The following is a 13,400-nucleotide window of genomic DNA, read 5'->3' as shown; positions in this document are numbered from 1 at the left end:
TTTTCGAGTTCCTTAATAAATGAATTTGAAATTACTTCAAGGACAGCACACTAGTTTATTTCCTTGCAGTGGTCGAAACATGACGACATCGTGGTTTGAGAGCGCTGACCTCGTCAGTCGATTCAAGGAGTTGCACTCATCTAACCCAAATGCAGGATCGCCTTCCACGCTCAGCGCCAATGCAATCCCAGCGGTGGTGAAGGCTCGCCTCGCCAAAGCTGGCCTGGCTTTCCAAACCTTGTCCCCACTGCTCCAGCAAGCTGTGTTGTGGGACATGGGGCTGATTGTGGGCGACGTCAACGGCGTGGACACACTAATGCAGGTTCTTGTGGGTGCGAACACCACAATGTCCTCGATTGCGTACACGTTTGCCGAGTTCTCGGCGTCCCCAGCAGGCAAAGGATTGGAGCAAACATCGTGTGCGTTCAATGGAGGCACGCCGTTTCTTCGGCAAAAGATCATGGCTGGGCTGGCGCTTTTGCCGTCGTTGAAGTGCGCCGTGGAGCTGGTGAGCGTCGATGGTCAGTCGGCACTCTTGGCCCAAGATGCCACCAACGCCGCTACCTTCGTCCCCGAGCCACGACTGTACAAACACCAAGACGCGACCCAAGGATGGACGATGCCGGCAATCCACTTTTTACCGCGCATTGCCCAAGGCAAGCCCATGGAAGCTCCGTGGGGCGAATGCCCTAAGAACGCCGACCACCAAGCGTTGATCATTCCTTGTGAGCCCAAGTTCTTTCGAGCAGAGTCGGCCAACACGTTCCTACCACTTCCGAGCCCAGTCATGACAGCATGGCTAGAAGAGTTTAAAGCCGCCAACCCCCACATCGTCTCTACCCATACATTGCCCCCTCCATCATCAACTCCGAGTACGCAGCCTGCCATACCTCTCCACAAACCTTCATTTTCACCCTAATGGTTGGAGTATTAGACGTGGCCTTGATTGTCTGTGTGGTCGCCTCAGGTCTCATCGCAGCCCTCTTGATCTATTTGCTATGTCGGCGGCATCGTTGTCACCGCGATCTTGAAACCACTTGCAGCAACACCACCACCCTGAACGACGGGATAGCTGGTGGCGGAGAAGGAGCTTACAACCCCCCCTCCACTTCCCTCAACCCCCACAGGTGCGGCTCATCAACCGTCAAATCCGGCCCTAGCACCACCGCCAACACTGACGACTATCACCACCGCCACCACACGTCGTCGCTAGGAGGGATCAACTTGTACGCCATCTCCCTGTATCGCATTGAAGAAGCCGACGTGTTCATCCATCGACCGCTGGGATCGGGGGCGTTTGCAGACGTCATGCTCGGCGACTACAAAGGTCGAGAGGTAGCCGTGAAGCGGCTGCTGCCCGGCCGGGCGACGGTTCGCGAAGTGCAAGCCCTGGTGGATGAAATCACGCTCTTGGCGGGGTTCTCGTCGCCTTACATTGTCGAATTTGTGGGGGCGACGTGGGACAAACCCATCGACTTGGCGTGTGTGTTGGAGTTTATGGACCTGGGCGACCTGCGCCACTACTTGAGCCATCAAAGACCCAGGGAGTTTCTGTGGCAGGACAAATTGGCGTGCATACACAATATCGTGGAAGGGTTGGTGTACCTACATTCGTTCCCAATCATCCACCGCGACTTGAAGTCTCGAAACATCCTTCTCGACTCGACCAAGGGCACAAAGCTCACGGATTTTGGAGTGTCGAGGGAACAAAGCCAAGAAACCATGACCAACGGCGTCGGGACGGGCAGATGGATGGCCCCGGAGATCCTCAAGTACAACCACTACTCGGTGGCCGCCGATATCTTTTCATTCGGCATGATCTTGTCCGAACTGTCGACCCACCAGTTGCCGTACACGGATCGGTTGAATCCGTACGACGGCAAGCCGTTGATTGACACGGCGGTGATGGCCATGGTCATCTCGGACGAGATTAAACCCACGTTTGCACCCGACATGCCCATGTTTTTAAAAGACATGGCCATGCACTGTATCGCACACGAAGCCACAGAACGTCCCACGGCCGCCGTCTTGTCGTACACCCTTCGACAGCACATGACGGGGACAATAGAAGAAGAAACATCGTAGTGTGTGTGTGAGGCTTGATAGTACAAATACTCAGTAATTGTACTGTAGGACGACTTTATCCAAATCAATAATGTCGAGTGCTTCGTTGTTCGCAATAATTCTGACATGACATTTCAAAACCATTTAAAACATGACCAAGGGCTTCATTGGTCGCAGTACTACTGTATTAATACAGTACTCTCTGTAGTACTGTGACATGGTCATTTCAAAACTATTTAAAACAATACTGTGTGTATGCGTGTATTTTCGAGGTGACAAGTCAAGGTGTGAGTTATCCATCCGACGCAAAGGATGAAGCTGTTCCAAGTGACGATTCCAAACGACCAGCATCACAAGGTACGTCGCGAGCTCTTGCTTGATGTACATGTGATGGAGATGCATATGTAGGTCGTGACAGTGCTGCAAGACGACCTGAACCTGGAGAACGTCACGAGCATCGAAGCGCGGACGTCGTCGATCGTATCTTTTCGTCGATGACGAAGAGGTGCAGGGTGTGCTCATAGTGCTGTAGAAGCTCGGCGTGGGCGTCCAGTTCGGCTTCTGTGACGTCATGTCACCCACTACGGGTACGACCATCTCCAAAGCCAAGCGGGGTCCAAGAACTCAATGCGATCGAGGCGCGGCATCTTCCAAAAGGCCAGCGATGTGCCCGCCATTCCTGTCGCAGAGATCTACGCACACATAGAAGCCAGCACAACGCTCTCCCGCGATTCTATCGGGATGCTCTTCATCTCGTCGTATGGGGTTTCATTCCTTGAATCTCACTCATGACATCCTACCTACCTTCGACCTACCTTCGACCTACCTTCGCACATAGTTCCATAGCTGGCATGGTCTCGCCGGTGACTCCCCCGTGCGCGATGTCACATATCGTCTTCCTTGACCTGTCGTAGACTTGCGTCGTCGCGTCCATGTTGTTGTCCCCACTCATGGTCGGTCCACCCATTGTCGTCCAGAAGCTCAGTCACGTCATGATGCAAGGTCCCATTCTCGGCTGCTCGTTTGGCTACACCATCCGCGACCGCAATAAAGTTTCTGAACGGCCTCTTCAACGAACTCTCTGCATTGGGTGCGTAGCTCCTCCCTCATGTTCACAAAACCTCACCCTCCCCATTTCATGTCATTTGGCAGGCCATTACGTTTCTACTGGGCAGGCTGGTGGGCATAGTCTTGGTGCCCTATGCGGACGATGTGAAGTGGCCGACCGTGGAGATGAGCTCCCGGGGTCAAGCCGTGTCGCTCATCTTTGGGGCGATGGTCGCCGCCTTGTCCGGGGCGGGGGTCGCGCTCGCCGAGTCGAACGCCAACATTTCGTCCGTCGTCCCCCACCGTCAACTGTAGCATTTGTTTGTCGTATGCGATCCTCGGGCCCTTGTTTGTGACCGACTACTATGAACCGTCCACGAAGAATGTGTTTCTCGAAATATTGCGCTCCTCGACTTGGATCAAAGTCGTGTTCAAGTTGAAATAACTCGACTAGTTTCAACTGCTGCTGCGAAACGTGGGCAAATCCACGTGGCAGAACCTGCCCAAGCCCCCCGGATGCGCTAACTACCGCCACCGCCACCTCGACGCCCCCTTAGGACGACACGCATGTGCGGCCGCCACCAGCTATGTCCGATGTACCTCGGACGTTTCATGTGTTTGCCATCATCGATGACCATCCTTCCCATCACCCCCCGCTATCCTTGTCGCCTCCTGTCCCCGGTACCGCCATGAAGCGTCGGATAAATTTCGTGGAGCTTCCCAAGACAGCAACGACAGTCCGTTGGTAAAGGCCACCATCACGTCCCTGAGGCTTGGCTTGGAATACGAGGACGTTTGGTGTCCCTACTATTTATAGTATACTACATTAACGAGCAAGTAGCTTTAACGGTGTGATGCTGAAGTCGTTGATTTCGGAGGAGACGTGAGGCTGATACGTCGCTTGATGAGCTGACGATGCAGCCCTGCGATGGCAGCATTTGCGTCCTTGGAACGCTACAGAAAAGAAAGCTATTCAGTCCAACCAAAATCACTTTAAATTACATACCCCTTGAACACCAGTCCACAGGCTAAGTCGTCGAGGGTGGGGTGCGGCCAATGGGTCCTTGGTTACCACTTGTAGTCCAGTCGCTGCCGGCGTGGGGCGGATGGGCGTGAGGTCTGTCTCATCCGACGGCGTCGGGTTCGCCACTGGGACGGTGGTCGGTCGTGGGGGCGACCTCGGCAGGGCCTTGAGGACATTCTTGGCTGACCTATCGTGTTAAAAACATCAGCAAAAGCAATGTAGCTACGGTAGTACATTTAGCGTACGGGCGTCGAACGAGGGGGCTTTGACTTGTTGGGGACATATCTTTGTCGACGATAAGGCGGGGACTCCGCCGAACGATGCGGGACCGCGCACGGTGTCTCAGAAGGGCCTGCCACCGCGTGTCGGCTTGGATCTCGTCGTCGTCTTTGTTGTCTTCGGACGGGTTCGAGTCCGACCCAGCCGACCCTTCGGACGAATTGCAGTCGGTTTCGGCGCTGAGCGGAACGACCGTGGAGATTTCATCGAGAAGGAGGATGGCGTCGGCGGACAGCTCAAAGGTGTTGTCATCGTTGTCGTCTTTGTTTTGGCGGTGTCGATTGAGGGGATGGAGGGGCGTAGAATGACATGTATCGTCGCCGTCGTCGTCTGCCATAACATCCATCGGACCTCCAGCGGCGGCATCCGGGTCGACAGGCAGCGGGGGCACGGACGCCTCGTCGACAGGTTCGATGGCCAACAAGCGACCGTAGTTGGCCAAGGCGCAGCAGAATTTCTCGCCAGACTGGACCAGATCCCGTACGCGGTAATGGGTGGTCGACATGGTCGCAGCCTCGGTATGTGATGATCCTCCTCCTCGAGACGAAGGCGATGTCGGAGGGTGGTACTTGACTTGGTTTTCGCCGGATCTGTCACAATTGTCAAATGTCCATCATGTCGTTTGTATGACACATCAATCCACAGCAAGAAATGGCGTACCCGCAAAAAGACGTTTCCAACGTGAAGCTGTTGAGGATTCGAATGTCGTTCCACACAGTCACTCGACCTGTGGACCGTTTGGAACGCGCCACATTGAACGTGCAGTCTGGAAAACTGAAAAACCCGCCTAATAATATTAGTACATATCACCAGTATTCAATGAAATCTCCACATCAGCAGCGCAACTTATGCCAAGGCCCGGGCACTCAGTTTGCAGTCACGATATGTCGTCTCTTGGTCGTCGTTGTACCTTCTTCTGCGCTAGACGCTTTGGACAGCAGGTACGGAAACAATCGCATTTTCGCGGCTTCGAGTTTCGACCACGTGAAGTACGGCTTGCACCCATACCTAGGAGAGTTTTCAGAATGAGATTTCACATCAAGTGAGCACTTATCACTTGAAAGATAGCTTACACAAACATGTTTTTCTTGCGGCTGTGGCCGTGGATGTCGCAGAAGAGTACGACCCGCCTTGCATTCCGCATAGACATGATCATGTGTTTAGCCGCGAAAATCGTCGGGTGTGAGTCTTGGCAGGGCTTGGACCACCGCCGATTGAGGTCTACGCCTGCGACAGAGCACCGGTAGTTGCCGTGGATGACGCCATCGGGGTTCAACATGGGAATGATCTTGAACACAAAACACTGCCGCAACCGCAGCGCTTCTTTCGACGAGCCTAGAGACGACCACAATCATGTCGAAATGGTACCAAGGATACCATCGCCCCATCGATACATACCTGTCAAGAAATCGATGATGCCCTGCATGACAAAGCTGCCGTTGGTTTCCCCAGGGTGGACCCTCGCGGTCAAGACAACCCCCGTCCGTAGCATCAGCACTACAACATCAAACATGGCTCATTAGCAAACAAAGCGGTATACGATGATATTTGCACTCCAAACCTCGAGGCTCGTTGGTGTATTCTGTGATCGTGAGCACATCGCAGGCGTTGCCACATACGGTGGGGCACAGGGTGCGACGACGTACGTTGGGGCTTCGAAGGGGACACGCCAACAGCGACTTTAGATACGACTGCAAGTTTGTGTATGTGTAGGGAAAGCAGTGCGCAAAGTACACCGTGTCGACGCCGGTGTCAAACTGATACACAAACGACAGGGTATAGTGGTAGCGTTTCGTTCGCCATCGACGGCGGGGGTGGTCGAATTCGTCGGAATTCTGGTAGTAGTAGGCTTCAACTCCGGCATGTGTCCATCCTGCGAGGCCTTGAGCTGCCTTGGCCTACATTTTCAGCGGTGAGGTGAGTAAGGAGGGGTTGTCGATCCAACCTCGGAATAGACGGTTGGGAGCATCCCAGAGTTGTACAAGCTGTCCCGCTTCATCATGTTGCGGATGTTGAAGCGCACGATGAGGCTGGTTTTCCCGGGGGGGATGAGATCGCGAAGCTTAACTTGAAAGTAGTACCATTGCACATGTCCTAGCCGATGTGCATTTAGTCGTTATGAATGAAGCAGAGGGACACGCGATTGAGGATACCAAAGGTGTAGGTGTCGCAGTCGCAATACAAATCGTACTCTTGGTCGACAACCGCAGGCAGCAGCACCTCGGTGGGGGGCGCGAGCCCCCCGCGACAGGCTTTGGGTGCCGCGAGCTTGCTTTGGTTCAAATGCTTTGTGCACTGAGGCAAATATGTGGCGTAATTGCGGTTGTGCACGCGGTAGGCACATTCAAGGTTACCGCTTTCGAACCACGAGTTGAACAACAAGTTGGACGGATCATTGTGCGTCGGAATGAACTCTTTGGATGTACTCGTGGTGTTGGGGCGCTGGTACACTAGCACTCGGTCTGCCATAGCATTTACCTTTTTCCAGAACCTCGCTTCGAGCTCGGTGAAGACGTTGGCTAGCCGCCGCGACTGGTCCGCACTCCCCACTGGACATCCACGCGCCGTCCCTGGTTCGTCCAACATCCGGTGGTCGATGTGCGGAAACACGCAACCGAACTGCCCTGTTGCCTGTTCGCTCGTGTCGACGTCGTGGCCGACTTCGTAGATGGGCAGCGGGGACAATTGGCTCAGTAGGAGCATGTTTTTCAGTTTGCGGGTCTTGTGCTTCAACGAGGGGGTGGTCGTGGTAGGGACCGCTGTAGTAGTAGACATGGTCCGCCAGACCGCGACAACGAAAACCGGGTACCCTTTCAGTTACACCTCCAAAACTGAAACGGCGCGCGCAACAGGACATACAGCTAACTCGAAATTACTTCCAAGTAGTATAGTATTACTATGTAGCACTAGTAGTAAAGCAGTTTTCTGTGACGCCAAATTGCTCTAGACCGTTATTTATTGTAGATCCACACCTTAACGTTACAATAATCACGGAATAACGTTAACGTTAGTAAGTTGTACATTCAGTCGCTCCCTCAGTGCGGAACTTTCTGTACTATAGTATAGTACTATCAAATACTCCGAGTACTGGAGTACGCTACAAGTGCAATTTGAATCAATAGCTAACGTTAACTTTACTTGGACAAGTGCTTTAGGCATACACCACACCATCTACCCAGCGAACCGTCACGTACTATAATAACTATTACAAACACTATTTCTTTACATATGGTGGCAAGATCACACTATTTCAGTATCGTTGAAAGTGAAAACATGCATTCCTGCAAGAGGGTAGACATCTGAAGTCATATTGGAGTACGAGTATTACAGCACAATGAAGTAAAGTCGAATGTATAACGTTACGCGTAAGAATACCAGACTATCTCACGTCGACCTTCGCACTATGTGGCTTTACAAAGGTACAGCTAAGACATTACTTGCGGTGGCCACTTGAAATCTTCGAGTGAAATGTCACCCCTCCCCTAACTTGACATTTGTAACACATACAAAACCTAAGCGACAAATTCGGCCAAGTGCTGAAAGAGTGATTTCCACGCCACGTCGACATCATCATGCTCAAGGTGCACCGCAAAGCAGGGGAGCTTCTCTTGGAAGACTGCCGAAAAGGGGACTCCAGCTGGCTGCGCGTGAGTCTTCCTTCGTCCAAGGTGGACAAAGTGAGCGGCGGGGATGCTTTCGCATCGTCGAAGCCGTTGATCGACCTCGAAGAAGTGGCGCGAGTGAAGGACGCATCCGACGAGCCACCCGTGGAAGTCAAAGCGTTGTACGGCGTGTACTCGCTTCTATCGGGGCCGTACTTGGCGTTCATCAAGGACAATGCTCGCGTCATCGGCAAAGGACCCAACGACGAAAGCATCTACCAAGTGCTTGAGCTCGAGTTCATCCCCGTGTCCGAGCACGCGGAGCGCCACTTTCAGTCTCACGCGAGCAAGCAGGAGAAGCGCGACCAGTCCATCTACCTCAACATGCTCAAGACGATCGGGAAGACCAAGATGTTCTACTTCTCGTTCGAGTATCCGCTCACGTTATCGGCCCAGCGCCACGCGTTGGCGACGGCGTCCGCAGCCAAATTGCCCGCCCATGCGCGCGCCGACGAGTCGTTCTTCTGGAACAAACCTGTGTTGGAACCATTCCTGCACTCCAAGATCAAGCTCGATCGGTGGATTGTGCCTGTGATCAACGGGTTCGTCAAAGTGGTCAAAGGAGTGGTCATGGCCGCCAACACGGCACCGGTCGACTTTTTCTTTTTCACGCGGCGCAGCTGGCACCGCGTGGGCACGCGCTTCAACGTCCGCGGCGTCGACAAGGACGGCCACTGCGCCAACTTTTCCGAAACTGAGATGATTGTGCAGAAGGGCGACGGCGGCCTCTGCTCGTACGTCCAGATCCGGGGGTCAATTCCATTGTACTGGGACCAGATGGTCACGCTCAAGTACATGCCCCGCACGCGGTATGCGTACAGCCAGTCGGACTTGATTGACTGGAACGAGCTCGCTTTCCGAGCGCATTTCGACAACGTGATTGCCAAGTATGGCCATGTCACGGTGCTCAACTTGATCGACAGGAATGGCAAGTCGGCCACGGTGCGCGACCAAAACCAGCTTGGGTCGGCGTTTCAAAAGTACACGAAAAAGTACAACCAGAACCAAAGCAGCGGACACGACGACGACGAGAACGTCATGACGTCGACGTCGTCGTCGCCGTCGTCCGCGGCGGCCTCGCTCCGGCTACGCAAAGCGTCGTCGACGGTAAAGGACTCGATTTCTGCAGCGTCGTCCACGTCATCTTCGTTGTTTGCGCAACCCATTGCGTACATTTGGTTTGACTTTCACGACGAGTGCCGCAAGATGCAGTGGGGCAACCTCGCAAAACTCATGGAGTCAGCGTCCGAGTGTTTTGCCAAGTACGACTGGTTCGAAGTCGACGCCGACGGCCGCGTGCTCAAGAAGCAGAAGGGCGTGTTCCGCGTCAACTGTATGGACAACCTGGACCGGACCAACGTCGTCATGAGCCTCGTGGCGCGGCGCACGATGCTGCTGTGCCTGCGCCTCGATTCGAACGACATGTCGTGGCTCGACTCGCCCTTTGACCAGTTCGAGTCGTTCTTCAAAAATGCATGGGCAGACAACGCCGACGCAGTCTCCGTCATGTACGCGGGCACGGGCGCGCTCAAAACCGACTTTACCCGCACGGGCAAGCGAACCCTCGCCGGCGCGCTCCAAGACGGCATCAACTCGGTCACTCGGTACTACCTCAACAACTTTACGGATGGCATCCGTCAAGACTCGCTCGACTTGTTTGTTGGCAACTTTACCGCCGACCGCCGCACCGACAGTCCGTTCACGGTCCAGCAGCAAAACACGTTTGTGTTTATGCTGGCGGAAGTACTGCTCTTGGGCATCTTTCTCACCGGCGTGTCGCTGTCTTTGCATTGGAACGAAGACATCCGCATCCGCCTCCGAGACGGTGTCGCAGCTGCCGCGGTTGGTCTTGTGGTCCTCGCGGGCTTGTTGCTCAAGAAAGGATCGTTTCGATCCGTGGGCCGACACTGCGTGTGCAAGCCTGCGTTTTGCTCGACGGGGTACATCCGGAGACCGGAAGGGGCGAAGTAGAAGTAGGCTTTGGGTGCACTTCATCTATAAACTGTCTACTTTACACGCGTGCTAACAGCTAGTTCGCAATGTTCAAGCGCAAAATGGCATGGAACTAACAAGCCAGTGTATTTGTCAGTGACGAGGTTGTCTTGCTGTTAACGCTATTGTGAAGCTTTACACTTGGTACCACTACTGTGGAGTAAGTTAAGAGTTATTGTGAATTCGCTACAAACTGCCATAATTCACGTGGTTTTTAATCATTACCAGTATTGAATCATACTGGAAGTTCTGATTGGTTGTGTATTGTAGTCTTTCCAATAATAGCCAATCAGATCCACTAAAAATTGGCGTAGCGACAATTCGATGAGGTTGGGAAATTTGTACTGTACCGAATTCACGATAACAATTTCGTTATATCTCGAACTACATACGTACTCGGGGTATAATATACTATTAATACTACGTAGTACTAGTACTTGGAAGTAATATTATATCTATACTTCAAGTATTTAAACTACAGTACAGTATTAATAGTAATACACCCTAACACCGTATTTCGAAGGTGAAATTGTGAACCAATCCACGTCGCCCGGCCAAAGATCGGCACCAACAGTCGTGCAAGTCGTTTGGAGCATCCATGTCGGCGGCGTTGGGGTCCTCGGCGGTAAAACCCGTGATCAAGAACTCGACCATGGACCAAGACCTGCTGGATGAAGTCATATGGGTAGCTCAGGCCGCGATCGAATCCGAAGTCAATGAACAGTTTATCGCTGCTAAGATCAAGCGGCACTTCGAGCTCAAGTACCACGGAATGTTGTGGCACTGCTGCGTCGGGCGCAACGTCGCATGCTACGTGACCCACGAGCAGTCCAAGTTCCTGTACTTTTATATTGGACAGATGGCAGTCGTGCTGTTTGCAACGGCGTAGTGCCTCCGAACAAGTTACATACCATGGGTTCATCATTTTTGCTACTGCCAAGATGCCATCAAAATCATTCAGTCTGAATCAAACTCCCCATCAACACTCGAGTCAAGGCATTGAGTGGCTGTCGGAAGTAGTAAGAGTTGTAGCAGATAAGAATCCACACCAAGAAATGCACTGTACATGATGATATGGCGTCTTGGGTTGCGATGCAGTAGCTAGCATTGGTAAAAATGAGTACTCGATCGACGTAGGATACTTGAACTCCTACGGTAGAGCTACATGTTTTGTAAACCTCTCATGAGCTCCTGCGTTCCTGATCCTCCTAGGACATTGGTCCATCTCCTGTGATATGTTCAACACTAGCTGAGGAACTCTCCAAGTGGAGCATGAGATTTCGATCGAGATACCAGTATGGCCAAACGTACATACCCACCTGCTTTCAATCTGGTCACACTATGCTCATAGCTTATGGTAGCCATGATGATATATATTATTTCATCGCAGCAGCTTATGTACGACATTAAGTCGCATGCTAACGTTAATACGACTACGTGGTAGCTTCCGGTCTCCGAACGTACCCTGTCGAGCAAAAAGCAGAGTCGACCCACGGATCGAAACGATCCTTTCTTGAGCAACAAGCCCGCGAGGACCACAAGACCAACCGCGGCGGCTGCGACTTTGTGTCGGAAGCGGATGTCTTCGTTCCAGTACTGTACAAACGTGTTTTGCTGCTAGACGTGAACAGACTATCGGTGTGGCGGTTTGCCAAAACACAAGTCGAGCGAGTCTTGACGGATGCCGTCCGTAAAGGTGTTGAGGTAGTACCGCGTGACCGAGTTGACGCCACCTTGGAGCGCGCCGGTGCCCGCGTACATGACGGACACCGCGTCGGCGTTGTCTGCCCATTCGTTTTTGAAGAACGACTCGAACGCGTCAAAGGGCGAGTCGAGCCACGACTTGTCGTTCGAATCGAGGTGCAGGCACAGCAGCATCGTGCGCCGCGCCACGAGGCTCATGCCAACGTTGGTCCGGTTCAGGATGTCCGACGCCGAACACGCCCTTCTGCTTCTTGAGCACGGGGCCGTCGACTTCCAACCAGACGTCCTTGATGTCGACTGGTTGTGAAAAGTACACTTTCAGGTAACCATATATGTAAAAAACTTGAGCGGATTTTCCCAAGCAATATATATTAATTAAAGAATATGATAAAAGTATTTTAAAAAAACAATCAATTTTTTTTAAAATTTCAAATCAGCTTAGGCTTGGTATGTCTTTTAAACTACCAACTACCTAATCTTCCGCAAACTCATCCAATAGCGTTTTTTAAACTTTATTTTTTATTCAGAATTTTTATAAAATAATTATGATCAAGCTTTCGCCCATTGTCCAATATTCCTCGGTTTTATTTTTTAAAATACATGGAAATGTATCTATTTATAAAATTCATTTATTATCTTTATAATATAAAATATATATATAAATATTTTTTAAATATATGTATTCTTTATCTATTATTTTTTTACCTTTATTAGGAGCTATTTTCGGGGGTTTAATGGGAAAATGGATAGGTAATATAGGATCTTCTATAAAATTTAAAATTTAAAAATACAACCTCTAGGACTCGAACCTAGATAATGTAGCTTAGAAGGCTAAGACTCTACCAATTAAGTTAAGGCTGTATTTTTAATTAATATTTATTTTTGTTTAATACTTCGTATTATTTTCCTAGATAATTGTTGATATAAATTTTTTGTAAAAATATTTTTATCTTTTTTTTCTTTAATATTTAAAGTAACAGCACCTATTAAAGCTATTAATAAAATTAAACCCGCAATTAAAAGAAAGAAGGCATAATATGTGTATAAAATTTGACCTAATGTTTCAATATTTGTAATTGAATCAAATTTAAATAAATATTTACTATAATGATAAGTAACTTTTTTTTAACTTTATTTATTGTATTCGACATAATGGTTTATGCTATGACTTCTATAGGTAGTTTAACACTAATAGCAGGTCTTTGACCTTGATTAAATAGTTCTGTTTAATAAAAAAAGAAAAAGGTAGCGAAATTCCTTGTCGGGTAAGTTCTGAAGTTAATTCATTTTAAAATAAAAATTTGTTTTTTTGACGATGTTGATGAATCGCAACTGAATTTGTCGACGAATCACTACAGCTACTGTAGAACTTGTCCGAATTACAACGGTGTGGACTGTGTAGTTTTGCACGAGTACTGTATCAATTACAAATACTCCTAATTAACCGGTAAATAAGGGGGGCTCCTCGGCCTGGTTCGCTTCGCTCCCGGCCTCCGGTGCTCCCAAGGATTATATAGATCATTGCTGTGATACTGAGTCGCTGCGCGGGCGAACGGGCCTGGTTCCCGGCCCTGGCCTAAGCTAGCTCCTAATCGTTCCGGATAAGTTGTTTCGTGTTTGTTTCGTAA

The 13,400-nt window shown here is 50.7% G+C and overlaps 6 protein-coding genes and 1 non-coding gene across 8 annotated transcripts; 5 read left to right on the top strand and 2 right to left on the bottom strand.

The window, feature by feature from the left end:
* Positions 1 to 79: 79 nt before the first annotated feature.
* On the top strand, positions 80 to 2,161 carry H257_03870 (TKL protein kinase; the record flags this gene model as incomplete). The annotated part of the gene is made up of 2 exons (XM_009828163.1): positions 80 to 872; positions 935 to 2,161. The coding sequence occupies 2 exons, from the start codon at positions 80 to 82 to the stop codon at positions 2,083 to 2,085; spliced, it is 1,944 nt and encodes a 647-aa protein (XP_009826465.1). The 3' UTR covers positions 2,086 to 2,161.
* A 215-nt stretch (positions 2,162 to 2,376) lies between these two features.
* H257_03869 (hypothetical protein) lies at positions 2,377 to 3,426 on the top strand (the record flags this gene model as incomplete). The annotated part of the gene is made up of 8 exons (XM_009828162.1): positions 2,377 to 2,421; positions 2,473 to 2,544; positions 2,597 to 2,651; positions 2,675 to 2,829; positions 2,903 to 2,938; positions 2,979 to 3,021; positions 3,067 to 3,158; positions 3,217 to 3,426. The coding sequence occupies 8 exons, from the start codon at positions 2,377 to 2,379 to the stop codon at positions 3,424 to 3,426; spliced, it is 708 nt and encodes a 235-aa protein (XP_009826464.1).
* Positions 3,427 to 3,879: 453 nt separating this feature from the next.
* On the bottom strand, positions 3,880 to 7,231 carry H257_03868. Of its 2 annotated transcripts, none has more exons than XM_009828161.1 (10): positions 6,568 to 7,231; positions 6,360 to 6,508; positions 5,976 to 6,312; positions 5,813 to 5,911; positions 5,488 to 5,749; positions 5,325 to 5,422; positions 5,075 to 5,201; positions 4,370 to 5,004; positions 4,118 to 4,322; positions 3,880 to 4,065 (listed from the first exon to the last, which is right to left on the bottom strand). In XM_009828161.1, exons 1-9 carry the CDS (start codon positions 7,187 to 7,189, stop codon positions 4,180 to 4,182), a joined length of 2,472 nt encoding a protein of 823 aa, XP_009826463.1. In that variant the 5' UTR covers positions 7,190 to 7,231; the 3' UTR covers positions 3,880 to 4,065; positions 4,118 to 4,179. The 2 variants fall into 2 exon arrangements, with proteins under 2 accessions (XP_009826463.1, XP_009826462.1); XM_009828160.1 differs by having other exon boundaries at positions 4,381 to 5,004.
* A 727-nt stretch (positions 7,232 to 7,958) lies between these two features.
* On the top strand, positions 7,959 to 10,214 carry H257_03867 (hypothetical protein). The gene has a single exon (XM_009828159.1). The coding sequence runs from the start codon at positions 7,987 to 7,989 to the stop codon at positions 10,045 to 10,047; it is 2,061 nt and encodes a 686-aa protein (XP_009826461.1). The 5' UTR covers positions 7,959 to 7,986; the 3' UTR covers positions 10,048 to 10,214.
* Positions 10,215 to 10,621: 407 nt separating this feature from the next.
* On the top strand, positions 10,622 to 11,143 carry H257_03866 (hypothetical protein). The gene has a single exon (XM_009828158.1). It carries the CDS (start codon positions 10,667 to 10,669, stop codon positions 10,955 to 10,957), a length of 291 nt encoding a protein of 96 aa, XP_009826460.1. The 5' UTR covers positions 10,622 to 10,666; the 3' UTR covers positions 10,958 to 11,143.
* Positions 11,144 to 11,365: 222 nt separating this feature from the next.
* On the top strand, positions 11,366 to 12,079 carry H257_03865 (hypothetical protein; the record flags this gene model as incomplete). The annotated part of the gene is made up of 3 exons (XM_009828157.1): positions 11,366 to 11,375; positions 11,513 to 11,661; positions 11,777 to 12,079. The coding sequence occupies 3 exons, from the start codon at positions 11,366 to 11,368 to the stop codon at positions 12,077 to 12,079; spliced, it is 462 nt and encodes a 153-aa protein (XP_009826459.1).
* A 481-nt stretch (positions 12,080 to 12,560) lies between these two features.
* Positions 12,561 to 12,633, bottom strand: H257_03864. The gene has a single exon. It is a non-coding gene; the product is annotated as a tRNA-Arg (tRNA).
* Between the last annotated feature and the right edge of the window lie 767 nt (positions 12,634 to 13,400).

This window comes from Aphanomyces astaci (genome assembly GCF_000520075.1).
Source record: "Aphanomyces astaci strain APO3 unplaced genomic scaffold supercont1.6, whole genome shotgun sequence".
Taxonomy (NCBI): Eukaryota; Oomycota; class Saprolegniomycetes; order Saprolegniales; family Verrucalvaceae; genus Aphanomyces; species Aphanomyces astaci.
Note: the sequence above shows the minus strand (reverse complement) of the source record. Positions and strands in the feature narration are given on the sequence as shown.

Bases quoted from the DNA above. Each gene is read 5' to 3' on its own strand.
- H257_03868 (XM_009828160.1), bottom strand. From the start codon at position 7,189: ATGTCTACTACTACAGCGGTCCCTACCACGACCACCCCCTCGTTGAAG. The intron at 5,423-5,487 runs GTAAGCTATCTT...AAACTCTCCTAG, and splicing joins CGCAAGAAAAACATGTTTGT to GTATGGGTGCAAGCCGTACT. The intron at 4,066-4,117 runs GTATGTAATTTA...TCTTTTCTGTAG, and splicing joins TGTGGACTGGTGTTCAAGGG to CGTTCCAAGGACGCAAATGC.
- H257_03867 (XM_009828159.1), top strand. From the start codon at position 7,987: ATGCTCAAGGTGCACCGCAAAGCAGGGGAGCTTCTCTTGGAAGACTGC.
- H257_03866 (XM_009828158.1), top strand. From the start codon at position 10,667: ATGTCGGCGGCGTTGGGGTCCTCGGCGGTAAAACCCGTGATCAAGAAC.